General features: G+C 40.0%; 3 protein-coding genes across 4 annotated transcripts; 1 reads left to right on the top strand and 2 right to left on the bottom strand.

Moving 5' to 3' along the window:
- Window positions 1-738: 738 nt before the first annotated feature.
- Window positions 739-4,391, bottom strand: arpc5lb (actin related protein 2/3 complex, subunit 5-like, b). Of its 2 annotated transcripts, none has more exons than XM_081718671.1 (4): window positions 4,038-4,391; window positions 1,555-1,626; window positions 1,221-1,397; window positions 739-1,094 (listed from the first exon to the last, which is right to left on the bottom strand). In XM_081718671.1, exons 1-4 carry the CDS (start codon window positions 4,176-4,178, stop codon window positions 1,032-1,034), a joined length of 453 nt encoding a protein of 150 aa, XP_081574797.1. In that variant the 5' UTR covers window positions 4,179-4,391; the 3' UTR covers window positions 739-1,031. The 2 variants fall into 2 exon arrangements, with proteins under 2 accessions (XP_081574797.1, XP_081574798.1); XM_081718672.1 differs by lacking the exon at window positions 4,038-4,391 and adding an exon at window positions 3,378-3,461.
- A 659-nt stretch (window positions 4,392-5,050) lies between these two features.
- Window positions 5,051-11,679, top strand: zmat5 (zinc finger, matrin-type 5). The gene is made up of 5 exons (XM_027020035.3): window positions 5,051-5,320; window positions 5,409-5,471; window positions 5,936-6,016; window positions 6,693-6,804; window positions 10,017-11,679. Exons 1-5 carry the CDS (start codon window positions 5,194-5,196, stop codon window positions 10,156-10,158), a joined length of 525 nt encoding a protein of 174 aa, XP_026875836.1. The 5' UTR covers window positions 5,051-5,193; the 3' UTR covers window positions 10,159-11,679.
- A 1,290-nt stretch (window positions 11,680-12,969) lies between these two features.
- On the bottom strand, window positions 12,970-19,066 carry cabp7b (calcium binding protein 7b). The gene is made up of 5 exons (XM_027020034.3): window positions 18,020-19,066; window positions 16,903-17,046; window positions 16,409-16,521; window positions 15,631-15,778; window positions 12,970-15,032 (listed from the first exon to the last, which is right to left on the bottom strand). The coding sequence occupies exons 1-5, from the start codon at window positions 18,159-18,161 to the stop codon at window positions 14,905-14,907; spliced, it is 675 nt and encodes a 224-aa protein (XP_026875835.1). The 5' UTR covers window positions 18,162-19,066; the 3' UTR covers window positions 12,970-14,904.
- Window positions 19,067-27,877: the final 8,811 nt, after the last annotated feature.

Raw genomic sequence — 27,877 nt, forward strand, 5'->3', positions numbered from 1 at the left:
TCTTCATCAGTTGCCCTGGTTAATATCCTCCCCCACTCTCTCTGCAACAGTTCTTCTGTTACAGCCTTCACATCTCAGACTTGCCTTTTCTGTCAGCCCTCTGCTACTTTCTCTCCCTGCTGTTTTTCTCCTCCTTTCTCCTTTTCCCCTTCGCTATGAATTCTTTGTGAAGCAAACATGGGTACAAGAAAGGCACTACCTAAATTAAATAAATAAATGTAAAAATAAATATGCTTCTTCGATATCCAGTCCTATGGTCATTATAGCCAGTTTAAAAAAACCTTTTCCCATTTAGTGTTTCTGTGTTCATGTTTCCTTAATGTAGCAATCAAAACGTTGGTATGTCACGCCTCGGCTAAGCAGCTTGATGAGTGGTGTGAGGGTCAGTGTCAGGGTCAGGCTTATTCTTGAGTGATGCCTCTCCATCACTACACACACTACACGAAACAAAAGAGGGCCGGAGCAGGTGGAGCAAGGTGCTAGTAACACCAGAATTATAGGTTAAATTCCCAGGGAGCACCCAGATTGTCACACTGCATGACAGCATTTGCAAAAATGTTGTATATGTAAGATGTATGAGAAGGGATTGAGAGTCAAATGGGACAGAATTAATAGAACTGAATAGCGCACACACACTTGTGCGACCATGCTTTGTTCCTCTTTCACACTCATCTACCTGTCATCCACTCAATGACAGCACCAGTGTCCCTGTAACAACCCATCAGTAATGCACTGCTCTTAGCACAGGGTTTTGTCGTTTTTTTACACCTTCACATCTTATTTGTTCTCAAATACTCAAATAATTTATTGTAGCTTGTAAGAAATCAACCCCTTCCCGGCCTCATAGCATGTTACTGTTTCCACAAGTGATAAGGAACAGCTCTGTTTCACTTCGTCTCTAAACAGTTCACAGGTTTCTTCTCTTCATTAGCTGCGAGAGAATCAGTGACAGTGTTTTCCCTTTGCTGAGAAAGCCGGTGTGTCTTCGGCTGCCTGCCCAGAGGTGTATCTTTACGGGACTTTCCAATCTGTCATACCGTCTTTCTGGATGTCATAACTCGAACGATGGAGCCCAGCCCCCCAGCAGCAAAAGCCTGGGGACACAGAGGGACGCGTTCAAGCATGAAAGTAAGGACACAAACTCATTTTTTTTTGGAGAAGCACCCACAATTTGTGAATGCATTGGATAACCCTGCGGTGTGTGGAGGATGCTGTGCTACCTTTTCGTGCCAGTGCAGAAGGATGGCGCTGCTGTTGTCAGAGGGCTTCTCGAAGCCCCTGTAGATGTACTTCATGAGCAGGTCAACGCCGTCCCTGTCCAAGGATTTGACCGCAGGCTCGATGTCACTGCTTCTGAAGGAAGTGAGCACCTTCATCACCACCAGCTGAGCCCTCTCCTGAGAGACAGAGGAGAGAAATAAGAAGTGCAGAAATTAGTGCAAAGGCTGTAGATTTAACCCAGGCCACCGGCCGGGGAGGGGGGGATGACACTGACCACAGAATTATGTTAATAAACCACAGCATAATTTCACATGCACTCAGAGGACTCTTCACCTTTATTGCTGGGCTCTTGCTGTTGATTGGAGGATTCCGCAACACAGCACGAAAAGCAGACATCATTTTCCCTGTGCACTGCAGCTGGGTTAAGGAAGCTGTCAACATGGACTTTTGCAAGAACTAAAAAGATCTGTTAATCTCATGCAGAAGCAGAATTTGTGTGTTCATCTTCACCTGTCACTATTATCAGCCAAATAAATCCAAATAGCAGACAAATATGAAAAGGAGGAGGAAGGAAGGAAACTTCCTTGCAGGGCAAATCCAGCTGTGGGGGAGGCAGAGCAGCTGAGCCCAGCTCTGGGGGAGGCTTGGCTGATGGAGCTCCTCAGTGTTGCCTGTAGTTCTTTATTTAGAGGATATACTATACAGAGTTCAACATGAAGAAGGCTTAGGATCTCGTCAGTTTTAATTAAAAAAAAAAAACATTACTATTACATTACTATCAGGTCATGTGGGAAAGGTCCTATTCCACGACCTAGATACAGAAATAGAGGATCTCAGCATAGAAGCAAAATATAGGTGGAGGAGGGAGAACCTCCCCAGACAGCCAACTTTCCAACACTTGCCCTGTGTCCCAAAACCTTACAAACTTCATGTCCCTAGGCCTCCCCTTTTTTACTGTGTTCTACTTAAGATTAAGATGAACGGCTCTTCCCATAGGCTTCCACTTCATCATGATAAATGGAGCTCTGAAACGTTTACAGTCCGAGTGGCTTTTTGCACTTACAGACCTGGTTAACTTGCCTGAACCGCCTCACGCTCTGCAGCTCAGAGAAGGTTGAGGAAGAAAGGAAAGGGAGAAGGAGAGCAGTTGAAACACCAACTTCCCCTGCTGTTGTTATCCACTAGACAAAAGGTTGGTGAATGCTGTTGAAGTTTGAATAAACTTGTTATTGTACATCCTTTTGTTATCACTGTTGGCTAATGCATAAAACTCTCAAAATAGTTAGTCTCTTGGGACCATAAAAGGGAAGAAAACTACATCTTGGGAGTTGGGCCCTCTTAAGGCCATTTATACACAGTGTTACATATGAGAAACAGGTGGTGGCATCAGGCCATGATGTTCTGTACAGAAAGAACATGCCAAACAATAACTTTAATTACACTGTAATAAGACGATTACAGGAAAGAATGAAGCACATTTAAAGTCCAAAATAATTACTGGAGGAACAGGACTACACAGACTCTCTACCAGAGATGAGTAGATATACAAACCCCTGGGGGTTTGTATGTGTTTCCAGATGAACTGGAGCTTCAGTATTTATGCTATGACATGCGCTGTCCCAATTCCCCTAACACTGTTACTATAGAAGCAAGGTATCTAGTGGATCTAGTGTTAGGAACATGATTACAGTCTGCTGCCTCTTATGCTATCTAAGGTGTTTGCTCTCCAGATTACAGATAATTTGTGCTTCTGCTGTGCAATTGTTAAGAAAACACAGAGAGATACAAGCAAAAAAGTTCTATACTCACACTAAATGTGCAAATGTGAAGTCCATGATACCAGTCTGTGTTTTTTACTATGTCCCTAAAACTGTGTTAGATAACATCTTCATAAAGCTGCTGGGTTGAGCTCCCATGCTTTAACAAGCTAGCGCTGCTCCAGATACCATCAGCAGCAACCAACCTCACAGCTGCCATACAGAGCCAAAGGAAAATGTCCCCATGCAAATCATAGGACTTTGTCCACAACAGCCATTTATGGCCCGTAGTGATGGGCCCACAGCTCCAAACCAAGCAGGATCCACCACATCCTACACTGCAGATCTACACTGTCCTAGACTCCTAAGGCCAGGGCAGAATAACAGCTTGACAGGATATTGTCTGATGAGGTCATCAACATCTGCCTCATCTGGACTGCTGTTGTTCAGATGCCTCGTCACGGTCATCTACAAATTTATCCTCATCAAACTCGTCCACCTTTCTGAATTGCGATATAGTTTACTATTCAACACCCAGTTTTAAACTATTTTAAGAAATTTGACGTCAGCCCTAAAGAAACACCAGTCCGTGACACCCATATGTGCTAAAAAGTGTGAACACTCTAGCGTAAAAAGGCACAACAGCAAATGAGTTTCAAATACTACAGTTCCACTCAATATTTTAAAACTTGTACTGACACCCAACAAGCTGTTTTAAAGAACGTTAATAGGCTAACAACGTTTACTGTTTAACATCACATTTGAAAAAAGTTATTTTAAAGCTTTTTAAGAACCATTTTGGCGTTTATTCTGTTCCCCCCCCCCCCTTCATTTGCCCAGTTAACCCACATTTCTGAGAGAATAATTAATCATTGGAAAATAAATTGTTGAAACACCTTGCGGCATTGAAGTCTGTAAAGATTTCACGAGCAAGCTGTAGTTATGAACAATCCGACAAGCGAGTGGTGACAACACGCTGCCATAACAAAAACCAGTCCGCCCTTGTCAAAGGCATAACACGAACTCAACAACATTACCAGGTGTGCACTTGAAAGGATATTGTCTGATGAGGTCATCGACCTCTGTCGTGTCTGGACCTTGCTGCTCCGCTGCCTCGTCGTGGTCGTCCACAAATTTGTTGTCATCGAACTCGTCTATGTCCACCTTTCTGAATCGCGAAGACAGTGTGTTTTTCGCCATCGTTAGCCACGATGTCACCGATCCACGGCTATACTGGCTATACCTGAACCGTTGCGGAGTCCACCAGGGGTCAGTCAGACGCGAGGCTTACGGAACCCAGCTGTGGGTCGCTTCTAGGGCGAAGGACTCGCGCGTGGGAAGTCAAACTCTGTCGCGTGCGCCCATCGCTCTTCGGTCGCTACTAGGAACGCGTTCTATTTTCAGTACGCAAAACAAATGGGCAGAGTTTGGACGCGGGTGTTGGCTGAGTAACGCCACCTGGTGGGAGGAGTGTGCAAAGAGCTACAAATTGCGATCAGCGCCAACAAAAACAGCGCTGGGGGAAATAAATAAAAAATCTTAAAAAATAAATAAAATAAAAATAAATGTTATATATATATATATATATATATATATATATATATATATATATATATATATATATATATATATATATATATATATGTGTGTGTGTGTGTGTGTGTGTTTGCGTGTCATTGCTGAATATATTAAAGTGGCTGGGGTTTCTTGTAACGTAATTTTTTTTGCAACATTTTTCATTTTTTACTTGCTAGTGCTAAAAAATAATTGGAAACCGGAACTTTAACTTAATTAGAAATTGAGATCAATTTAATTACATTTTACTATGTACTCCACTGACTTAAATATTTACGATATTTGAATATGATCTATTGTTACGGTTATTCTTATCCAAACAGGTTCATTTAGCTCATTTAGATGTGCTAGTCATAGTATTTCTTATAATTGTTTGTGTGCCATATTCTATTCCCAAAGGTCTTCAAGAGGTCAAAGCACACATTTGAAATATTGGTTTGTGCGTTAAACTGTACGCCAGAGAGCGCTGTTCACTAGGGGTTTTTTTTTTCGTCCGAAGGTCGCGCTTGCGTGTGTAAGTCCGCCATGTTTGGTCTGTTGTGTAGTCAACAAACGTCTGTGTGCGTTTCACGTTTTTTTTAAAACGGATATTTGCGAAAGATGAGCTCGTAATGTTGACGTTTGTTGTTTATCATGAGTAATGGGTAAACGGTATTACTGCGACTATTGTGATCGTAGCTTTCAAGACACCTTGCACAACAGAAAGAAGCACTTGAACGGCGTACAACACCACAGAGCTAAAAAGGCGTGGTTCGATAACTTCCGAGGTAGGATTGCGGCACTGTGCGTGGACCTTCACACGCCTAACGAATCACTTTACCTTAGGGAAATTTATGTCTGTTTATGTATTTTTAGATGCTACAGCAATTTTGCAAGATGAGCGAGCCAAGCAACCGTGTAGAAAGTTTCTCCAGACAGGTATGCCGCTCTGTGTCGCCCGTTTTATCAGTCATCGCGTTCTCATTCTCTCTCTCTCTCTCTCTCTCTCTCTCTCGCCGTGCCGCTCTCGCTTTCTCTCAATCAAATTCAGTTTAGTTTTATTGATATGACTATATCAGTACATTGTTGCCATAGCACAATACAATATAAAATAAAACTAATAAAATTTAATAGGGAATACTTGTAAAAGGGAGACAAACATTATAGTGGGGTTCATTGAGTTACTCACTGTCCCTCAGGCTATGGCTTCACCCCATCACTCACTCACTCCTGTGCTTTCACTCAGTGCAGTTGATGAGTAAACCCATACTGTTCATACTGCTTTCTTGATGATGTTGGCAGTGTGTGATGCCTAACTGATGTATTACTGTAAGTGTATTGTTATGTAGTTGTACTATTGATATATCGCTCTCTCTTTCTTACTTTATTTCTTTTTCCTACAGGCCAATGCGTTTTTGGCCCCAGCTGCCGTTACTCACATTTATCTGAAAAGGATATGAAAGCTTTGGAACAACATATTAATGGTGAGATCCTCACTGTTTTGGGTTGTTCCGCCATGTTTTGTTTTGCTTAATGAAAGGGCATATAGGCAGCATGGCTGGTGTAAGTTTGGCTTCAAAACTGGGCTTGTTGCCACATAGTGGCTGAAAAGCATGTCACTGTGCAAATCAAGAAAGCACAACCCACCAATCAGAAGTGCTCTGTGTCACAATCAGCTACAGGTATCTACCATGACACGCTGGCACCACCCACTTAGGCTCTTTGGAAACAAAAGGACTAGTTGGTCTCCTGGTCCATTTACTTTATGTAGTTTGTCCATTCTCGCTGAAAAGTGTCCAGTCAGCTTTGCACTGAAGTAAAAGCGTCCTTATTGGGACAGAATGAGTTAAAACAACTGGAGACCCATTACTCTGAGAAGCTGGCAGATGAGGAATGGAGTTAATTGGTCCAGATGGCTGCCCTGCCCAGAGGTGAATGTGACACAGTGATGTGTGTACTGCACATGTTCGGCTGTCTGAAGGAAGCTGAAGTGCTGAAAAGAAAAGTTTACAACATAAAAAAATGTATGGATTGTCTTTGTTATGGATCTATAGTAGTCGATGTGTGGACAAGGCTGTGCTCTTCAGTGTTAAACTGTTTTGAGCTTCAGATGTTGGGAAGGTTTGAAAAGTAAATAAGTAATTCCCTGTCTGTTGTAAGACGAAAGATGGCAAAAGGTGGACCCAGACAAACAGGACGTTTCCCGTGAGCCTTCGCTAGAGGAGTGGCTCTCCAGGAGAGAGAAGAAGAGGGCTGCCATGATGACCGGGAGGTAATTAAAGACATCATATCTTTTGATGGCTTAAAAGTGTTTCACTGTGAATGACCCAAGAATTGAAGACCTTGTGTTTAGGCAAACATTTATTATAATAACAATAACATAAGTAATGATAATTTGTAGTTATAATAATGCTTTTTTTTTAAATAATTGTAATAAAAGGTAGTGCTGCAATTCATTATGCTAATATTTGAAAGTGCTCGGGGTTTCTCAGGAGAAATGCTGATTAAACAAGCTTTCAGAGGATCCTGGCTGCATTGTTCACTGTCTTCGCCTGGTTCTAGCTCTAGACCTTTGCAAGTGTATAATGCCAGCTGATGTAAAACTATTATTAGTGTGTCATGGCAGATTGCAGGGAAATCTGATTTGGGGAGCCTAAATCTCTAATTACATTGATCTTGCTTTTTCTCAACACAGAATGTACATATACAAAATGTGTGCTATAAATACTGCTTCCAAGTGCAATAAATTTCTAATTTGTTTTGCCACAATTCCTCCCCTTCTGATATAAAATAGTTACTCCTCATGTTGGGTAAAACTTTCTTAAATTTTTTTTCAAAATAGGCTACACTGACATAGTCTAAATATAAAATGAGTTAGTGCTAGGCTCTATTATTTTGCAGTGAAGCCCCTTCAAGAGCTATCCGTTTGAGTCTAAGCCTATAGTTTTGTTTTCATCCTGATAGAAAACAAAACATCTACCATTCCATCAGTAACTGTGAATTGAATTATGCTTATAAGGTTCTGGAAATTCAGAATTATTTGCAAAATTCTCATTGATAGGTTCATGCATGTGTCTGTATAATTTTGACTTTCCTTGCTTGAGGCTGTAACTGTGCACTGTCAGTCAAGCATGCTCATCAGAATATTATCAACACACCTCAAGCGTTCTCAGCTAGGATCCATGAGACAATTCACATTTTTTGTCATTTGCAATTTGCCATTCGATACAAAGTATTACATTTCAAATGCTTGTCGAAGGTGATGAGCCAGTTTGGATGGTTTTTGACCAATGTCTTACTAAATTTCATTTTTGTTTTTAATAGAAAATTTGCTGAATGGTGGATATAAAACTAGTCATGCCCTTTTTTTTTTAATATCTCAAAATTCCTGGGTCAGTAAGAATTTTTATGATTCATAAGGGTGTTGCTTAATTAAAATTCATAACTTTCAGAACTTTTTTTTAATATAGCCACAGAGGTTACTATTTAAGGAGACGTGATGTGTTGTCCTGAGATATCAGCCACAGGCATTTACATAATGTCCGCAGTAGCAGATTTGCAATGAAACTCATGTATGTGAACTTCACCAACAAGCCAGCAGCCTTCTCTAATACTGCTGCTTAGTATTTCTAGTACTCACTATTATTGCCTTACTTTATCTAGTACTGCTGTCTAGTATGTCTGATACTCAATATTATGGCCCCACCTTCTTTTGTACTGCAGTCTTGTATATTTAATACTCTCTGTGATAGCCCTGTCTTCTCTAACTGCTGTCTAGTATAGTATATCTTGTACAACTTATGGCCCTGCCTTCTCTAGTACTGCTATTTAGTACACTGACATGCCAAAAGTCATGGGACAGGATCTAGTATCATGTAGGGCCCCTCTAGCCCAGCGAAGTTCAGTAACCCAGAATGTCATTAATTACACAAGTGGATGGAATATGCCTGGAGGGATGTTGAGCCATGCCGTCTGGATAGCCACCCACAGCTCCATGGTTTTTGTAGGGGCAGAATCTCTGGTGCAAATGGACCTCTCCACCAAATCCCATAATGCTCAATTGGGCTCATGTTGGGCAAATGTGCAGGCCACATAATTCATCTGAACTCTCCAGAATTCTCATCAAACCAGTTCTGTGCAACTTGGGCCCGATTGAATAGTGCATTGTCCTGCTGGAATATCCAATCAGTGTGGGGGTACATGAAGTCCATGAAGGACTGCAAATGTTCACCAATCAGTGGAATGTAGCCGGCACCAGTCAATGACGTGTTTTAAGTGGACCAGTGGGTCCAATTCATGCCATGAGAACATACCCCATACCAGTATGGAACCATCACCAGCCTGCACAGTGCCTTGTTGAAAACTGGAGTCTAATGGCTTCAAAGGGTCTATTCCACACATGACCCCTTCCATTAGCTCAAAACAATTGGTACTGTGACTCATTGGCCCACGCCACATGTTGCCAGTCCTCTAGTTTCCAGTTAAGAACCTCACAAGCTCAGGTGAAGCACTGTCTCCAGTGTTGTGGTATTAACAGAGGCACTCTGCTGGCTCTTCTTCTCCCATATCTCGTGGAAGAACTCGGCACTGACCTGTGCGATATATCTGTGTAGTCTCCTACATTGAATGTGGATGTGAGATGCTTGTCTGTTCGCAGACAATTCTAGCCAGACGCTGTCGGTCACAATTAAGCACCTATGGGCGGCCACTGTGCTTTCCACTGGGGGTGGCAATGCCTTCTGTGATGTATTCACAATGCACACATGACACTGTGGATCAAGGAATGTTAAATTCCTGCACAGCTTTGCAAATGGAACATCCCATCCATCTAGCACCCGCTAACATACCTCGCGCAAACTCCAGTAATTCACGCCTTGCCCTGAGAACCCTGGCCAGTGTTCAGTCTTACGCACAAAATAACACCTCTCAACTTCTACAGGTGTGGCCGTTCTCAAGCCATTCACTTGGGATAATGCCACTTCATAATCGATTTATATACTGCTATCCCATGACTTTTGGCACATCATTGTATATCTAGTGTACTCTATTATGCCCCTCCACTACTACTGCTCTCTAGTATCATGTCTAAATACACTGTCTAGTGTGGCTGTCTGTCTTGCATGACCCACTTTAATACACCTTTATCTAGTATGGCATTCTCTATCTCATATAGCCATCTTTATCTAGTGCCACCCTCTATATAGCATGGACTTCTATATGTAATACAGCCTCAATAGTACGTCCCCCTCTATCTGGTACAGCCTCATCAGTATGGAACTCTGTATCTAGTATAGTCTCACTAGTGTGGCCCTCTGTATTTGGTACAGCCTCACTGTACCAGGTATAGATGCTCTCTATCTAATACAATCTTTCTAGTATGGCCCTCTCTCTAGTACAGCTTCTCAAGTACGCCTCTCTTGAGTACACCTCTCTCTATCTAGTATGGCACTCTGTAATATGGCTTGGGCCCTGTGTTTGTCTCAGGATTGTAAAGGTGGAGGAGAGCTCAGGAATTGACAACGTGGATGTTCCTCCGTTCCTGCTGTCCATCCCAGACCTCCCACCCTCTCTCCTTCCTCCACACCCAGGTGTTCACAGACGGACAACCTGCAGTGACTGGGGTTAAACTCAAATCTTCATATAGGTTATTTATAAGTCACTTCTATACTGTTATTTTACTGGATTTTTATTTTTGTTCAGTGCATTGTTTCTAGATGTTTTCAGAAATGTATTTTTTGGCTTTCCAGAGGCCTCTTTTAGTTTGTTAGAATATGCAACTAATGTCTTAGTTAGACAGGTTAATGTCGTAGTTATTATAAATGTATCCTTTGTACATGCTCACTACCTAGACCGGTCTTCACTGATTTTCTTTTGAAGTTGTTTCAATAGCGAATCTTTCGCTTTTAAACAGGGTCTCAGGGGATGAGGAAAGTCTGTGTAATTATCTAGCTGCATTTAATGTCGGGTGCAGTTTGCCTGCTTTGGGAGCACAGTGGTCCAGGAAGCAGACCGTTGCTTTACTAAGCCTTCTGAATCATAGGCGTTGCTTGAAGTCTTTCGGCGGAGCATTTTCAATTTGCTCCCAATTGTTTCAGCCTGTGATGTGTGTGGGCACGCAACCTTCTGGATCTTGGCACTGGCCCTGGATTGACTCTGATGAATATTGTATTGGACTGGCGTATATTCCAATTTGCAGGGTGAAAAAGGTCCTCTGTGTTGAATAAGATCCAAACAAAGTAAATGAATCATCTTGCTGCCTCTGTATCTTCTCATAGTGTCTGGAGATTTTGTGCAGACTCTGTGTGTGCCAGCAACCAATTGAATGTCTTACCATCGATCTAGTGTGTCAGGGTGGTGGGGCTGGGGTTGATTGGTTGATGCGTCTGTGTGAGAGAGAGGGGAAGAGGGAGTTGCTAGAGCTACTTGCCAACTGCCATGCTAGGTAGGTGTTTGTGTTTATGGACACAATTTCTTTGGGTAGACAGAATGCTAAAATGTCATTTAGTTGTTATTATTTTTGTTTTAATTAAAATGTGCACATGCACCCATTCATAATTACTTCAGGAACATGAGCAAAAGACCAGGTGTCCACAGTGAGGGTGTGGTTATTTTTAAACTGCTCTTTGAGCGGTCCTTGGTTCCTCAGTGTAGCATCTGTCCATTATGTTGTTTATTTAATTTCATGAATAAATGTGAACAATAAACACCACCAGTTTATTTCGTTTGCTTACATTATACATTTACATGAAAAGTTAGCACATTTCAGCCCATTGTAGTTCCTGGATTTTTCTCAATGTTTTTGATGCAATTTACAGATGAGATGTGCATGGTGTTACAGTAATGTAATACTGTTACCTCTGATTACATGAGCAAGCCTGTGTGAATGTGGCTAAATCTTACACTTTATTATGATGCTCACAAAAAGATGCTAGAAATGGAAGCTGAAAACCTAATTAATATTAAACTTCAAGCAATCTGTTAAAAAATATTTGTTAACAAAATATAAGTAAAATAAACTTTAAATATTTGATATAATTTCTTTGCAAGCAATCCCCAGCACCCTCCCATCCTGAGAAGTGGATATTTAAACATGTTTAAATCATTTTGCTCATATTGATGAATAAAAAGAATTCTATTATTATTGTTACTGAACTTTGGGAGTTGAATTTATGATATGTTTGTGATGTCCTGACATCCTTTCCAAGTACATGAAATCTTAGTTGTAGATCACAGTAAATTGTCGTACAAGTATAGTTTTGCATATTTCAAATACAAACACTGATTCTGACTTGAACGTCACACAGTACATCAAAATAGTCAAAACATTACAAATGCATGCAGCTGCAAACTGTAGCATAAGTTACATCATTATTACTGTATCACTTTCCATATAAGTAGACTCAGCATTCTTGCATCGGGTGGGTGGTGGTTATACAAGATCTCCTTATGGTAGTCTTGAAATAATCAAAGCTTTCTTAAAACAAGCTCAGTGATGCCTTAAATTAACCAGAATTTAGCTGGCTGAACAATCCAGCTTCATAACGTGCCACACTTGGGTTGCCCAGTGTTTACAAACTTTAAACTGCCAAATTCTGATTTCTTGAAAAGTAAAAAAAAAAAAACTTTAGACATACACTAATTCAAAAAGTTTCACTTGGTTCTGTGCTACCTTACGTTCTACTTAACCTGCGACTCCAGCTTCTTCGCGTGCCTCAGTGAGATGTTCAGTTTACAAACATTAAGCTACAAATTGCAGGTTTTTTGAATAGTACTGTGTAAACTTTAGTTTACTGATATTTTTGTGCCTCAGTTTCACTGCAATTAGGTTATAAAGCTGTCATGTTCTTCCTAACATGCAATTAGGTTATAAAGCTGTCATGTTCTTATTTGCTGTGTTGTGGTCAGCTGTGACCATGATGAAGGACTCTGAAGAATGGGAAAGGAGAAAAGAACCTTGAACATAGTTCAACATTCACGCAACTTTCAGACAAAGTCCATTCACTTACACAAATACAGTGCTAATGAACACAACACAGACTAGAACATGGATCAAACGTGTACAGTATGAACAGAGACAGCCTAATTTGTCATTTATGTTTAAATAACAAGTCAACATAGGTTATATTTACCTCCAACAGAGTGCACAACATACTAGATTTACAACCTTAGACATACGGAACATAATCTCTCCTGCTGTTCAGGCACTGAGATTAACAACACATACATAAATTATCAATAATATATAGATAACCAACAGAATATATAGTTCATACTGAGTTGAAGGCAGAATGCATAGAGACACATTTTTAGGCTCAATATTGCTTTTGCTTACTTTTTAAAGCCAGAAAGAACTATGCATGCTTGCCATTTATGATATCAAGCTCTTCTCTTCAAGTATGGAAGTTATCATTCCCTGGTGCATTGCAGTGGCTATTAGGTTGTTTGGGCCCAGTTTGTATAATTCATTGGTATGTTTTATTAGAAAGCTTGCTGATCAAATCAGCTTTTGTATTCTGCAGAACAAATAGTTTTGGCCAAAACATGAAGATAAAGTTTGAGTGGTACAATAGAAAGAAGAGTATTTTTGCTGAGCAGCTATTTATTTGTTCTTTATTCAAACAAATAAAAATAAATGTCTGACTGCAAAGGAACCTGAGAATCAGTTTTGGATAAATTTATTTCATTACAAGTGCTGTATATGTAATTGCCAAATGTGTAAGTAAAATCTGAACAGGACACTTGGACATGGTACATTCCATCCTGTTCTGTTGGTGTTTTGAGCCAAATGTTTGCCACATCCTTTTCTTATTATCATTCATTTATGAAATTCATCTCAAGTTGCATCTTGTATGTTCTTGCGCTGATCTTAAACTCTTGTGTACTGTGTACATTTGTATAACTAAAAGTTATTCTAATTCTAATGACTGGTTATGTAATTTAATTTACTGTGAAACTTCACAAATCCTCTTTGAAAATCTAAGATGTACCCTTGCACATAAAAAAGGGTCCACAATACATCTGCTTTGAAATGCAGATATACAATCTACATTGCCTTCAGCCTTGTGATAGTAAAGCTCATTTAGAAAATAAAGGTAAAGAAAGTGCTATAAACTGCCTCTTGTATTAAGGTAAATTTGCATAATGACTGCTATATGCTGAGGCAGCCATAAAGATCAGTCTTAGCTGTGGGCTTACATCTACTGACAACAGGTGAAATATATTATCATGACATTAATAAGACTGATTAATTGAGCATTTTTCCCCATAACCAGGGATTTTACGAACACCAAAGGGGAAGATCGGTGACTCCTGCCCCTGCCCCCTTTATAGATAAGCACATTAATGAACCAATGACTATGGCACAAACCAAAATGTGAAGATTTGGAATGGTTTTAGATTACACACTGATGATCCAAACAGCCTCTTATTTTAGATCACAATCAGAAAGAACAGGTATTTTCAGAAAACTAAATTTACATCTGTGAGAATCAGTGAGAATAAATAATAAATTTGAACTTTCCCCATTCCAGTTTTGACTGAAGCTGATGCCTAAATAAGTTTATTAATATTGTTTTTTTTCCTGTTTCTATAGTTTATATACGTTTTATTTGTAAATGACTGCATGAATAAAATAAGGTAGGTCTAACAAATATATAGTTTTCAACATTATAAGCAGAGACCTGAATTATAGCGGGTAAGGCTGTATACTGCTGTCAGTGTAGAGGGGGAGTGAGGCTGGGGGGGTTGTGGGTGGTGTGCCATCACGAATCTGCCTCGGCGTCGTGATGTGTCGGCCATCGTTGACGGATGATGGCATTGTCTATCAGCCGAACCCTAGTGTGTATTTGTTTACTCTGTGGATATTTCTCATTTATTCATTCAGAATTCCTTTATTTTTTTAATTTTTTTTTGGTCTTTGTCCCTTCTCATTGCATCTTCCTGATGTGTTTTGTAACACTAGCTGAATGCATGACTGCAATCTATTGCAACACATATTTATGAACATATATGAATAGATCCCAAACCCATATAAAGATGTGCATTTTACAGTACGCCCATATTAATGCGCACCCTTATTAACACATGTCTGTATTAATGCATGGAGATTGCATGCCCTTCATTCTTTGTTAATGAGACCAAAGGTCTAGTAGAGAAAAGCTACAGAATTACTACATCTCTCCTGTCATTCTACTGCCTTGTATCAGTGTATCAGATATCAGTATATCAGTTACATAAACTTTGACACAGTTGAACAGAACATGCATTTACATCACACATTGATATTCCATGTTTGTCTCAACCTTTTGTCTCTGTCCTTAAAAACACTGAAGGGCATACATGGACAATTGAATATTTGATTGGATGGAGCCATTCACTTCATCCCTCTTCTGAGCATCTGATTGGCTGCAATAAGCATGACGCTGATGATGAACGCAATGGCGAAGGCACAAATCAAGCTCTTTCGCACACATGTGTGCTTGACTTGTTGCATGGGGCTTGCTTTGAGACAGAGATGGAGAAAGTAAGACAAAAAGTTAAAATGCCCAAAGCCGTTAATACATAGCCATGCATCATTATATATCCGTGGCCATAGGACATTTCTGTGGCGCACAAACAGGCCCTTATATTATTATGCTACATATTTTGATCAGATGCTGCTTGTTTGGTTGGTTGGTTGGTTATGACAGTGACTACAAAAGCTACTGGAAGATCATTAAATGCTTTCTATGCTGTTCAAGAGAGAACGAGTCCTTCTTTTTGTAGAAACTGTAGAATTCCCAAAAACAGGACTGATGCAAACCCCTCAATCCCCTTTTCAATGGCCTTGAGCTCCACTCTATCCCCAGGACAATTAATTCAACAATATCATCTTGCTATAAATAGAATATTGTCCAACCCTTCAGAAGCATTCACTGAACTACGCCTTTGAAATTGCATCAGTGGACTTGACAGCTTGGATTGATTGACAAAAATTAGTGGCACTTCATAATGATATAGAGATGCGCATGTGAACACACGGAAAGAGGGTCTAATAGAGATGGCCACTGTCAATAGATGATGAATGTTGTAATTGAATTGTGGGTGTGCAGAGACTTACTGTCAATATCAACTTGGCATTCTGAGCTGTTCACATGGCTCTCCTCGGTCATGATGATGTTCTCGATGTCTTTCATCGTCAAGTGGTCGCAGAAAGTGTCATAGAGCAGTCTCTTCAGTTCGTCTACCGTCAGCTTCTGCATATCGCACTAATGAAATGCATGTCAAATGGGAAGAAACATTACCTACAGCTTCCAGATAACAGCAGAGGCTTTGGGATGAGGTTTTATATCATAAATGTCCAAGCAGAAGTGCCACTGACGTCTTAGTGCAGATATGTCACACTGCATGTGAAATTTAGGAAGAAGAATTTTCCTACCGCACAGCGCTGACTGAGAAAATGTTCGATTTAAATCAGTTTTTATTGGAAAGGCAGAAGAGCCAGCAATGGAATGGCAATGTGTAAATAATGTATGAATTGTCTTTTACAGAGTTGATAACCAGAAATAAGAACTCATGCAAAAAGAGTGTTAACAGGTTTTATGTTAAATGTGCAAAAAAACACCACTAAGGTCTTATTGCAGATGTTACACTGAATATAAAGTATAGAAAGCATAATATTTCTGACCAAAAGTAATGACATAAAAATACACTCAGCATTCCATTCAGATCAAGTTTATTAGAATGGCTGCACCATAATCACCATGTGTGACTAATGTCTGAATAATTTTCTGCAAGATGTCAGACGATAGCAATGAGGCAGAACTGGGACTTCAAGCTAATGGAAATTACAATGTTAACATAGCAGGTTTAAGCTTCAGGGTTGCAACACTGCATACCTTCCAGAATATGGAGTCAAAGTCTGCTCCGTGAAACTTGTCGGGCATGCCAGTCGTGGTGAGCTTGGGCCCGAGAAGTGTTACAAACTCCTCAAAGCCAACCTGGCCATCACCTGCACAAACCACATGCCAGCCTGACCACATGGTTCCATGAAACATAGATAACAGATGCAAAAATCAAGCTGAATGTACCATGTTTAACTTTTAAGAATCATCTGTTTGCAAATGAAACATGCAAGGCAAAATTATGTTCAAGAGTTATAAAAGTGACTACTTAAATTTTGTGGCGTTTACTTAAGTCTTGTGACGTTCGGGGTTGAAAGACTCAAAGCAAACTGAGATCATAATCAAAGGCATTGTGATTGTGATCAAAGTCATAATATTGGTATTAATGACCTACTGTATGTATAGCAGTTGTCTGAAAGTGACAGAACAACAAAGCAAACAACCAGTGGAGTGGAATGATGTGTGCAGGGGTTGGAGATCTGAAGTACCATCCATGTCCAGTCTCTTGATGATAACCTCCAGCTCCACCTCATTTGGCATGTAGCCCAGAGATCTCATGGCCATACCCAGCTCCTGCTTTGAGATGAAGCCATTCCCATCTCGGTCAAACACTTTGAAGGCCTCTCGGATTTCTGCAGAGGCAGCATGTGCAGCATTATCATCAATTTCTCTGTGCTGCATTCTCTGTCCTAAACAGACACGTGCTCTTCTTTGCTTAGAGAATAATAGTGAAAGCTTGGAAAATTATAAGTGCCCAGAATAAATCTTACATTTGCATGTTTCATTCATGAAGTAGAGACGCTTAATAATTGTATCCGCTTCAACTACATAAACCTGGACTCTTTAATATGGCTGGGCACTTCATTTATTCTGCTGATTCAGTTACATTCAAAACCCCGACGGAACTTATTCTTAGAACATATAACAGAATTCTTCTACGTCTTTGCTTCAAATATTAAACGACCAAATAAGTGATTTAATTTGCAGACACAGTGGATTCTTTGAACAGCATCTTTAAACACAGTCAAGATGGGCTGAGAAAATACTTTCAGCCAGAATGAGCTCATATGTGCACAAAATTTGCTACTTGAGACAGATGCTACTTCATTTAACACCGGCGATGGTAATTTTCGGAGCCCCACAACAGGTTCCACCATAATATTCAGTTTCGTCAGTTGCTTCGTCAGTCTCGGGTTGAACGCTGTTGTGTAGAAACATTAATCTAATCAAAATTAAGCGGAATGTCAATAGCTGCACTGTGAAATATACGCCGACTAACAAATAATATCTCATGCAGGGTTTGAAATGCATGGCAAATTAAATATGCCCCTGACGATATCTTCTTCTTTCCCATGCAAGACGGTTCACTGAGCACTATAAATGCAACTGTTTAAAACATTCTAACAATGCAAAATTATCGTCTCTTCAGTTTGCAAAGAATTATACCCGCATATCGGATCTGCCCTTTTGGGAGCCGGAGGGGTCCGTCGCACGGGAACTCTCCATGGTGCTGGAATTCCAGTTCTAAGCAAAGTATTAACAGTACTAGCGCTTCAAAACGCAGAAACACCGCGACAAATGTCTCAAAAAATAAAAGAAACCTACCCTCTACTTCGTCTTCGGGGAGGCTGACAGGTGTCCGGTATGAGAGGATATCTGGAATAGAGCAAAGTCCCCTGTACATGAACCTAGAGGTCACGGCACGCACTGGCATTGCTGCGAAGGCAAACCAACACTCAGACTTCATAAAGCACGTCGTAGTTTGTCCGCCGCAAACTTCACTACATAGCGCTCGTTGTAATATCCCTAAGAGGGCATGTGGTGTTTTGGTTTAGGTGAAATCACTTGAGCGGCTCCATTGAGGAACGGTCACTCCATCGAAGTGTCTGATTTCTTTGCATTAGGCTCGTTGGAGGTAATGAAAATTCTCGAGTTCACTCAGATAAAATGGCGAATGTATACGCGACACTTACTATTAACAGTCGATTGGATCAGACATACATGCCATTCGGTTATTGCCAATAATCTTCCATTCTCTGATTATGAACAAATTGTGACTGATAAATGCAACGCGTCCGCACGCGTATTTTGGAGCAACGCGGAGTCAGCTCTCCGTTGGTCACGGGGGTTCCATTCGTTTTCGTTCGAAGGAGGTTTCCTTGTAAATACACAGATTACCAGGCAGACATATTAAGACGATAGCTGAGAAATGTCCGTGGAAGACACCGTTTAAGCAGAGAGATAAGTGTGAGTCACACTAGGCTAATACTGATCCCCGTGATTCACAGAAGGCTAACACTGATCCCCGTTTTCTCCTGAGTCGATGCCATCCACTACGCTCTTGATGCAATCCTACAGGTAGTTAAACGGTCTCTAGTATTGCATTCCGAGTATCTTGAAAAATTCCATTCACCGCTGGGTTAAACATCCTTCACTAACTTCATCAAACGTGCAAAAGGAAATCTATTAAATGTTGAAAAAAAAAACAGCAGTGCAATGGTTACACTGGTTAGCTATAAGTGTACAGAACATCGACTCCTTTTTGGTTTAATTGACCTGGCTCGTGGCATATAGGAACTTGCTCGAGGGAAAGCGGAAAAATTGTTTCACCTTCGTTTCTTCTCTGCAGTATATTCCCAAGACGCGCGCCTATCCTCGCCAAATACACGGGTCTACTGATGACGCGCGCCCGCGCCCACACAGTCGCCTAGTGCAAAATTCAGCCAAAATCGTTGTTTTACTTTTTTTTTTTAACCAGAATTTTATTATTAGGTAAGAACTAACGGGCTGGATATCAATGTCTTATAGAAATACAAAAGAATAGAGTCATTTCTATTTCTGCTTAATGGATTATATGTGGAGTTTTGTTGTTGTTGTTGTTGTTTTTTTGTTTTTGTTTTTTACAAAATGTGTGTGAGAGAGAGAACGCAATAGAGACAAAAAGAGAGAGTTTATTTGTTTATTTTTGCTTTATACTTTGGGAGCATGGATCTAGCATAAATAAGGAAGAGTGGGGAAAAAAAATGTTCTCCAAAACATTAACATCTGTTCTGACACCTATAGATGTGCAAGCGGTCCCGTGTGGGATCCTGTCAGACCCTTCCGCACGCTCGACTACTGCAGCCTGACGGCACGTCTCCCGCCTCGCGCTCTCTAACGCTCCTGGCTCGCGTGCGAGCTGTTTCGATCTGAACACACCGAGCGCCGACGGCCTGCTTTCCCTCGTCTATGCGGCTCTGGGTTGGTTTCTTTCTTGATGACTGGCAGCGCAGTGACACGAAGACGCGGAAAACGTCTTAGCGGAGCTCAGGGAAAAGGTGCAGGCGCTTTGAGGTTTTCAGTCGTGCCTCACGCGCCGTGGAAGACAATGGGCAGAGAGAGTAGTCCGAGTCGTCCTCTTCACTGTGGAGATTAATGTAGATCTTTGAAGTCTGTCTCAGCAGATCTCATCACAGGTTCACAGGCTGAGTCTTTAAATTATTCAGCCATGTGGGCTTAAGCCCTTTAAAAACTGCACATTTATATTGATGCTGAAACTTAAATATAGGGTAACATGAAAAAGTTCATTAAGACCACAAGGGTATACAGAGTATACAGCTCCACTTATTCCTGTTATTTTTAAATGTTAAACCAAACACCACTAGACTTTGCCAATTATTGTGTTTTCTAATCACATAGATTGTAAATATTTTGTGGTACTGGTGGAGTTGCAATACCTGTATTCATATCTTTAAAAACTCAGTAATACTTTTCTGACCCAGAGCAGGAGTAGACTCACTCTGTTAATACTATATGTACCACTATGAATGGGCAATGTCTTAAAGGAGACCTTTAAAGAACTCTGGTACTCTTCATTTTCAGAACTGTTTCTTTTTTTTTGTTGTTTAATGCATTAAAATGCATTATTTGAATTGTAATGTTAGTTCTGGTTTAACAAATATGCTATAGCTGAAACAATCTCTCCCTCTATATTAAATTTTGTAGAAAACAATTTTGGACTCACCTTTGGCTGCTCTGTTCAATAGCTGAAATTGGTATATCAGTAAACCACTAAATCATACGCAAACCATAATCTTATTGTCTCCAAGCATGAAAAGATATAATCTCATAAACTAACAGAGCAGCAGGAAAACCCCCAGAAGCTCATCTATGATACAGTTTACCATGCCAGTTTCTATTGGGAATATTGATTGGCTCTGTATTGATTGGGCTTTCTGCAGGAGCGCTGTTCATTGCCCCTGTTCTGATAGACGCTCACATATGATCAGAATGTAATCGGTTTTATCAGCTGAGGTGGTAAGGCACTGTATCATGGAAGATCCAGCATCGCTGCACTGGTGGTCAGAGCTGGACTGGACTGTGCTAGCACTCTCTGGAGAACACAGATTATTTTTGCTGTCACCTCAGATGCATATCAATGGACATGTTGCTCCTAACAATGCACTGAAAACAGCAAAAAACAAAAACAGCAGAGGTTACAGTCTGGATCTAAACATGGAAAATGTTTTAATAAACCTATACTACTTTCCTCCAATAAGTAAATTATCCATGTCCAGTCATAATTAATTATTAACAATGTTTTAAAATGTGTAAGAAGGGTGGGAAGGAGGGGTGAGATAAAGTTAAAGCCCCTTTTATTGCCTTCAGAATTTCTATTTAGAATTCCTTATGCTTGTATAATGATTGAGGGATCACTGTGGTCCAAAAAATGTGTATTTATGAATGTATGTCTTTAGTAGCAGCGCATATCCTTCATTACCCTTTCACAGCAGGCAACCAGCTAACCTCTCATACTTATTTGCATGAGGATTATGATTTTAATTGAACCAAGTGCTATACAAAGATTAATTTCAGATTAATTACAATCATTATTTGATTAAAATCAAAATCAGTTCATTGAATTAAATTAACCCTTTAATGGGGCTGAATGGTTCTGGGTTTACAGTTAGCTTATATAACATTAAAAAACTAATGGGATGGAATTAGCATGACACTGGTACTTCTCTTGTTAAATTCTGTTTAAACACATACAGGCTCTGGACACATATAAACTGGATATACACAAATTAATTTTATTACAGAGCACATAGCTCTGCACACACACACCTCTGGACACACATAGCTCTGGACACAGGTCTGGAAACAGACATGCTCTGGACACAGATGTTTTCTGGATACCCCCTACACACTCTGGACACATCCACACATTCTGAACAGACACACTCTAGACACACACATTTTATAGGGCAGTGTGCTGGCTAATCTTACAGGTCTTGTATAATGAAGCTTTGAAATGAGCTACCACTTCAAACAACCATCTAGCAATCATTTGTGATTAATCTTATAACAATCTTACAATCTGTGGGCCACGCAGCTAGTTGTATTTCCTGGATCTCAGCTGGTAATGAATGAAAGACCAGACCAAGCTCACAAAATGACTTCATGTTGAATTCAGTGCACTTGTTAATGTGTGGTGTCAAAATGAGGAATAACCTCTGAGTGTTTTGAAACGCGATTTGGCATTTTCTTTTCTCTCAGTTTCGCCAAGCAGCTCCAGTAGGCTCTGAACAAAATCACATGACAATGGAGGACATGCTAAATGGTTGGAGGGTTTAGATGACTGGAGCACTCTAAAAGTGATAGCTACATAGTTAGTCTGCAAAAGATCTTTGCCTAAAAACTGTTTTAATTTATCTGACAGTTACTGTTGTATTTCATTATATTCTGTGTCTAAAATGTATGTTGATTTTTTTCCCCCATTATATTCTTTGTTTGATATAATGTTAAAAGTTATACTTGCAATGTCATTTCAGAAGAATCTTTGTGTAAGGTCAAGACTGGTCAAGATAGGGCTAAAGGTGTTATTTGCATTGCTATTATATCCGAATCTGTCAAATAATGCTTATGGGAACCAAGGCTCTGGTTAGTGTATGCAGTTAGAGAGAGAAAAAAACTCAAAATCCAGAAGCGTTGAATGTTTGGGCCAACATGATTCTTTTGCAGGAAGTGAAGTGAGCTTTTGGAAGATGTTTTGAACATTGTGCAGATCTTACACACTCAGTCAAAGACATTAATCCCTCACAGAAGAGTAGAACAATGGACATGATGCAACTAAGGGACATCTAGCAATCAATCGATCACTGAAATCAGTCTGGCATCTCAAAAACAAATATGTTATTCATGTTGCAGAATGCTTGCATATCTTAAGCAGATTTTAATTAAGTGGTCGTTAAGGGTTATTAAGGTCAAATGGCACTATCATTACCACAGAGACTTATTCGAGACTTGAAGGCTAATAGATAAAGGATAAGAAATGAGAAATGTGTACTGCCTGGTTAGAGCTTGTTTTAGGTTTACTCCTGCCAAGTGTGTTGTGTTGGCTACATGCACGCTGGAGCATAAAACGAGGAGACTGCGCCTGTACAGTTAAATAGCTTAAGTTTCACTGCTACTCTGAGATGAAATATATCGCAACATATCTACAAACCTGCAGTGAGTTGGGCTTCACAATAACGAGGATATGCTGCCGTTCTTATCTGTTGCCCTATAGTTCTGACCAATACCAAAACATTACTCTTAAAGGACTGAAGGTGTTCAATCAGTCATTGTGTAGACTTAGTTAGAGAAGGTGGTACTCCACAGGTGAGCAGCGTGTAGGGTTTGGGCTTGATGTGGTCCCAGTGTGAACACTGCCCTTGGTCGTCCTTGTTTACTGTCGACTCTGTTTTCCCCTCGCGAGTCCTGGAGCCCAGCAAAGCCCCTACAGTCTCGATGTGATTAGAGCATTTGGAAGTGTTGCGATAACTCACTTAGCGTCCGTGCAGAACGTAGGGGTCGGGCTGCGGGTCGCGTCAGACCTTTCAGTAACGATTGCTCCCGACGTTAATTCCATCTCAGTTAATTTGTGTGCACGTCTGGTGCAATTGACTCGCTGTGGGGAAAACATTCGGGGTTCAGTCACATGAGTTCATTGAGCAGTTCTTTAGCTTCGAGAGCAAACATGTGCTTAGCTGGAGAGTGTCGACACATTCTGCAAATGAAAAGCAATGCATTCTATATTTTAATCAATACAACATGTCTTGATCAAATCAAAAGTAATGGAAAGTATTTATAAAGGTAGTTCAGGCAAAGTCAACTGCATAAATTATATTCACCAATGAGTTTACATTTAAGTGTTTGTGTTTTAGCTAAAGGCATTTTGTCAGTGTTTCATTTAGGAATACAAACTGGGACACAGTACTGTGGTATGAGTCAACCTTCAAGTGCATGCACTAACTTTATAAGTAGTATTCATACAGCTATACATAACTCGGGCAAATCCCCTGAGATCTGGATGACCGAACCATTCATCATCATAATAACTGTTTTAAACTAGGCTTCAGCACTTTGTCTGACACAGTGGGCCCTTAAAAATATGGGATCCAGTTCAAGAGGTCAAAAGCCTTCTTAAACCCATCCTCAGACCTTGTCAAGAACCAAAACAAGCCAGGAAGCACTGTGAATAGTCAGATAACATATTACAAGCTTTGTTCTTTGATGGTGTTTTCATAATTTGTTTGCCTTGTTCCTCCTTTGCTGTTCATCCCATCCCAACCTCCTGGCCTGCTGGTTTATGTTGTGATGTTTGTGTTGCTGTCTTAGAAAAACAGAAAACCCGCAGACACCTGATGCTCCTCTAGAGGTTTAAAGCAATGTCCTCATCCCATGTTGGTGGTATCATCCTGGTGGTGTTTATTATATTTTGTGTAGAACCTCTTCATGAGCACTATGCGTCCATGTATTACTCTTCTCTTCCTGGCTCTTTCACTGTTTTTTCACTCTTTGGCAATGAATGTCAATTTGATGATCAGCGTTCTGAAGGTATTGATTTTCCACTGACGGATGTGGACAAGGAACAAGAAAATGATTGTCCTATATTGTTCTGCTCTGGTGGAGGAGTAAATGTCAGTGATCTTCAGGTGACACTCACAAAGTGGTTCAGGTCTTCATTTAACCCAGTGGGCAACAACCAGGAGCAAAACAGGGGTAATACAATAAATCAGAGAAAACAGAGAATGATAAAGTGAGCAATAAATGTGGTCTGCACTTTACACAATTTAAGAGTCTGTCATTTACACAGCCAAAAACTTCAGGCAATAGTGTCACATTCATGATGTATTACAAATGTCAAGTAGTCTGGACAGATGTAAGAATGCCTTACTTTCCATTCTCCTCTGCTGTCCTATGAAAGGGGAATGGTAATAAATAACTTACTGAAATTATTTATTAGAGCTCTTTGTAATTTATGTTAGACTGTGACTGAAGACTGAACAAACGGGGCCTGCAAGAGTGGATGAAATTATAGACCATGATTTGGAATGAACACAAGCACATCTACGCATGCACACACACAGACACACACACAACCACACACACACACACACACACACACAGACACACACATTTGTGTGTGTCTGTGTGTGCGTGTGTGTGCATGTGTGTATAATGGCATAATGTAAAACTATTTGCCCTCTAAACAATGAAAGCCACAAGGATCCTGAGAAGTCTAATTCATATCCAGTAATTCTATCAGCTGTCTCTTATCATTGTCCTGTCTCTCATGAGATGATGGCTATTAGGGGAGATAGTGCCGCTGGATGAGACTGGGGATCTGTGAGTGGGTGCTCATCTGTCACATGGAGAAAAACAACATCAGAAGATCAGAAGCTGCACCTCTCACTCTGTGGTGGAATAATGGGATCTTTCAAAGTGATCTGAGCAAACTCCCTGATCCGCCTCATTTTTCGTGATAATTATACTGCATGTCACATGTGTGTTGTCGAATGTCAAAAAGGCACATGACATCTTATAACTTCATGAATGTTCTCATCATATATGCCTGCTGTGATATACATAGGGGAGGCCAGGGTTGGTTGTAACAGGGGTTGGTTCTCACATTGCTAATACTCTGTAAACTATGGGGAACTATATAGAAATATTCATACTGAAATGTTAAGCTTTGAGGACAGAAGCCATTTGTCTTCTCTCTCTCTCTCTCTCTCTCTCTCTCTCTCTCTCTCTCTCTCTCTCTCTCTCTCTCTCTCTCTTTCTTTGGTCACAAGTGATCTAAAGTAAGGTTCATTTTTCATACCATAAATTAATTTTTGAGAGTCAGTTGTTTTATGCTGTTAAAAAGAAGAAAATGAAAATTCCTTGCAATACACTTTTTCACTAAAATACTGGGGAAAGTCATATAAGTGTTTGAACCATTTGATCAATGTTGAAGTAAATAACCTGCCCTTTAATATGGCTGTCACATTTAAGATGAGGAGGGTCATCACATTCATGATGGAGATGGTTGTTACTTATGACTTCACCTTGTAATTTCAAGATGTGTTACTGTTCCTTGAATTTAGGGTGCAAATATAAATCAAACAATTTGATACTATGCCATAAATATTCTAATGTTTGTTTAAGTGAACTGAACAATTAGATCAGTTTTATATTCAAATATATCAATGTCTATTCTCTGAAATGTCATTTGATTAGTTTTTTCAATCATTGCTTTTTAATCTGTTTAATTTAATCAGTTTATTTCTATTTTGAATAGTCTTCTATTATAGGTAAAAGTTAGAATAGTTGTGATAACTGGCCCCATGCTGTTTGACAACTAACCCTGCCATGGGTTTGGCTATCACAAATGCACAACGTTTATTCAAAATATAATATCTCACTTTACTAATGGAGTAACTGCATAAGGTTCTACTCCCTGTGTGCAGGACAAGCGGGCCTGTCGTGATGGTTTGTCTGATAGCAATTATTTAGTTTGGGAGTAAGGAGAGCCAGAATAAAACATGTGACAATGAGCCCTAGTCTGATCAAATCCTACCATCATGCAGTCTGGTGCACTAACATTCCCACTGACTGCAGGGCATCCACATTGCCAAACCCATGTTGCAGGTGCTAAGGAGGTAATAAACAATTAACAACAAACTGCAAAAATCACATGAAAAAGCATATGCTGTAAGTAGTCTTGCTGTTCAAACTGCTGCAAGAATTTAAACTAAAAACTAAAGTGCTTTGGAAGTCCTCTTTCAGTGAGGAGTTAGACTCTAGGACAGACTGCAGTCTGTTCAACTCACAAAGATCACAGACTAACAACACAGTAACTGAGCATTAATGTAATTAAAGTGAATACCCAAGAAACAGCATTGGAGATATTTTCATAATCAATCTCTTGCTTCTCTTTTTGTTTCCTTGGAATATGTCATGTTTATGTTGTTTTACTGAAGCTCATGACACATCAAAGTTAATGACCATTCAGCTTAAACTCCCATGCACAGTCTGCTCACAGGCTCAGAGCAGTCTCCTCACTAGCACGCTAGCACGGGAACGTGCTTCTGTTAGTCACTCTGTAATTGAAGCATTCACAGTAAAGGAACCATTTAAATTCTGCTCTTGTGCTTGCCCGAGACCTCTACAATTTGACGAGCGAGAGTTTCTCTTGCAGTAAGCACAATGACATCTCTCTTCTCATGGGTATTGCATAATGGACCTGACACAATCAGATGTCCTTGTCAAATTTCTTTTTGCCCCTGGGGTGAACTTGGTGGCACCTCAAGTGTTCAGGTAGGGAATCCTAATAATGCATGCAAAACATACAGTGTATTCAAATGACACATTAATATGCATAATGTGGCCACAGCTGTTTCCCAAGTGTAAGAGGGAATATTAGGGTATGATTAACTGTTATCAGTTCATCTACATTTTTGTTAAGGTGCCCTAAATGTACAATATACATTTTGATATGATGTAATGTGAAAAGCTATTTGCAACTTGCTTGTCAATTAAATGTACTAAAACATCTATTTTGTTAGATAATTTTATAAATATGCTGTTGCTGATTTGTTAGAAGTTCCCAAACAAAATAAATGAGCAAAGGTTGTCACTTATTAATCTATTATAGTAAATAGATTCACATTCATATAACATACAAGTTTATTGTGATCTGGTGGTATTGATATGTATTTGGACCTGATTTTCCATAATAATCTCAACATACAGGGGGAAAGTCATGTAGTTTTGATGTAGTCTTAACAATTTGGCAACCCCAAAGGTTTCAGTAACTCTAAAGAACATTGAATATTTGGGTCATATTTAGGCTTGCATGGACACGATACAATGTGTTTTGATTCTTTTCTTAATTTGTCAGATTTTACTGTTTTTCTGTTGCTTTTGAGCATTTCTTGAATCATCATTAACATTTGGAGAACAGTAAGTGTATTTCTGGAAACAATTCATACAAACAGCACCACACAACGGATTACCTGCAAAAGTCTGTAACTTGCTCAAAAATCCTTTTTTTTTAATGTAAGAAACATCTCATGGATGCACTGGGACACATCATCAGTGATGTAACCTGGGGTCGTTGGATGTTTTGGGTCTCTCAACATCAGACACCCTTGCCCAGGGAACCCAGCCAGG

Source organism: Electrophorus electricus, chromosome 8 (assembly GCF_041902795.1).
Source record: "Electrophorus electricus isolate QZ-2024a chromosome 8, ASM4190279v1, whole genome shotgun sequence".
Lineage (NCBI taxonomy): Eukaryota > Metazoa > Chordata > Actinopteri > Gymnotiformes > Gymnotidae > Electrophorus > Electrophorus electricus.

Coding starts and splice junctions, on each gene's coding strand:
- arpc5lb (XM_081718671.1), bottom strand. CDS start 4,178: ATGGCGAAAAACACACTGTCTTCGCGATTCAGAAAGGTGGACATAGAC. Junction 1,398..1,554: donor GCAAGAGCCCAGCAATAAAG/GTGAAGAGTCCT, acceptor TCTGTCTCTCAG/GAGAGGGCTCAGCTGGTGGT. Junction 1,095..1,220: donor TTCTGCACTGGCACGAAAAG/GTAGCACAGCAT, acceptor CTGTGTCCCCAG/GCTTTTGCTGCTGGGGGGCT.
- zmat5 (XM_027020035.3), top strand. CDS start 5,194: ATGGGTAAACGGTATTACTGCGACTATTGTGATCGTAGCTTTCAAGAC. Junction 6,017..6,692: donor TTTGGAACAACATATTAATG/GTGAGATCCTCA, acceptor GTCTGTTGTAAG/ACGAAAGATGGCAAAAGGTG. Junction 6,805..10,016: donor GCTGCCATGATGACCGGGAG/GTAATTAAAGAC, acceptor TGTTTGTCTCAG/GATTGTAAAGGTGGAGGAGA.
- cabp7b (XM_027020034.3), bottom strand. CDS start 18,161: ATGAAGTCTGAGTGTTGGTTTGCCTTCGCAGCAATGCCAGTGCGTGCC. Junction 16,522..16,902: donor CAAGAGACTGGACATGGATG/GTACTTCAGATC, acceptor TGGTTTGTGCAG/GTGATGGCCAGGTTGGCTTT. Junction 15,779..16,408: donor TTGACTCCATATTCTGGAAG/GTATGCAGTGTT, acceptor GCATTTCATTAG/TGCGATATGCAGAAGCTGAC.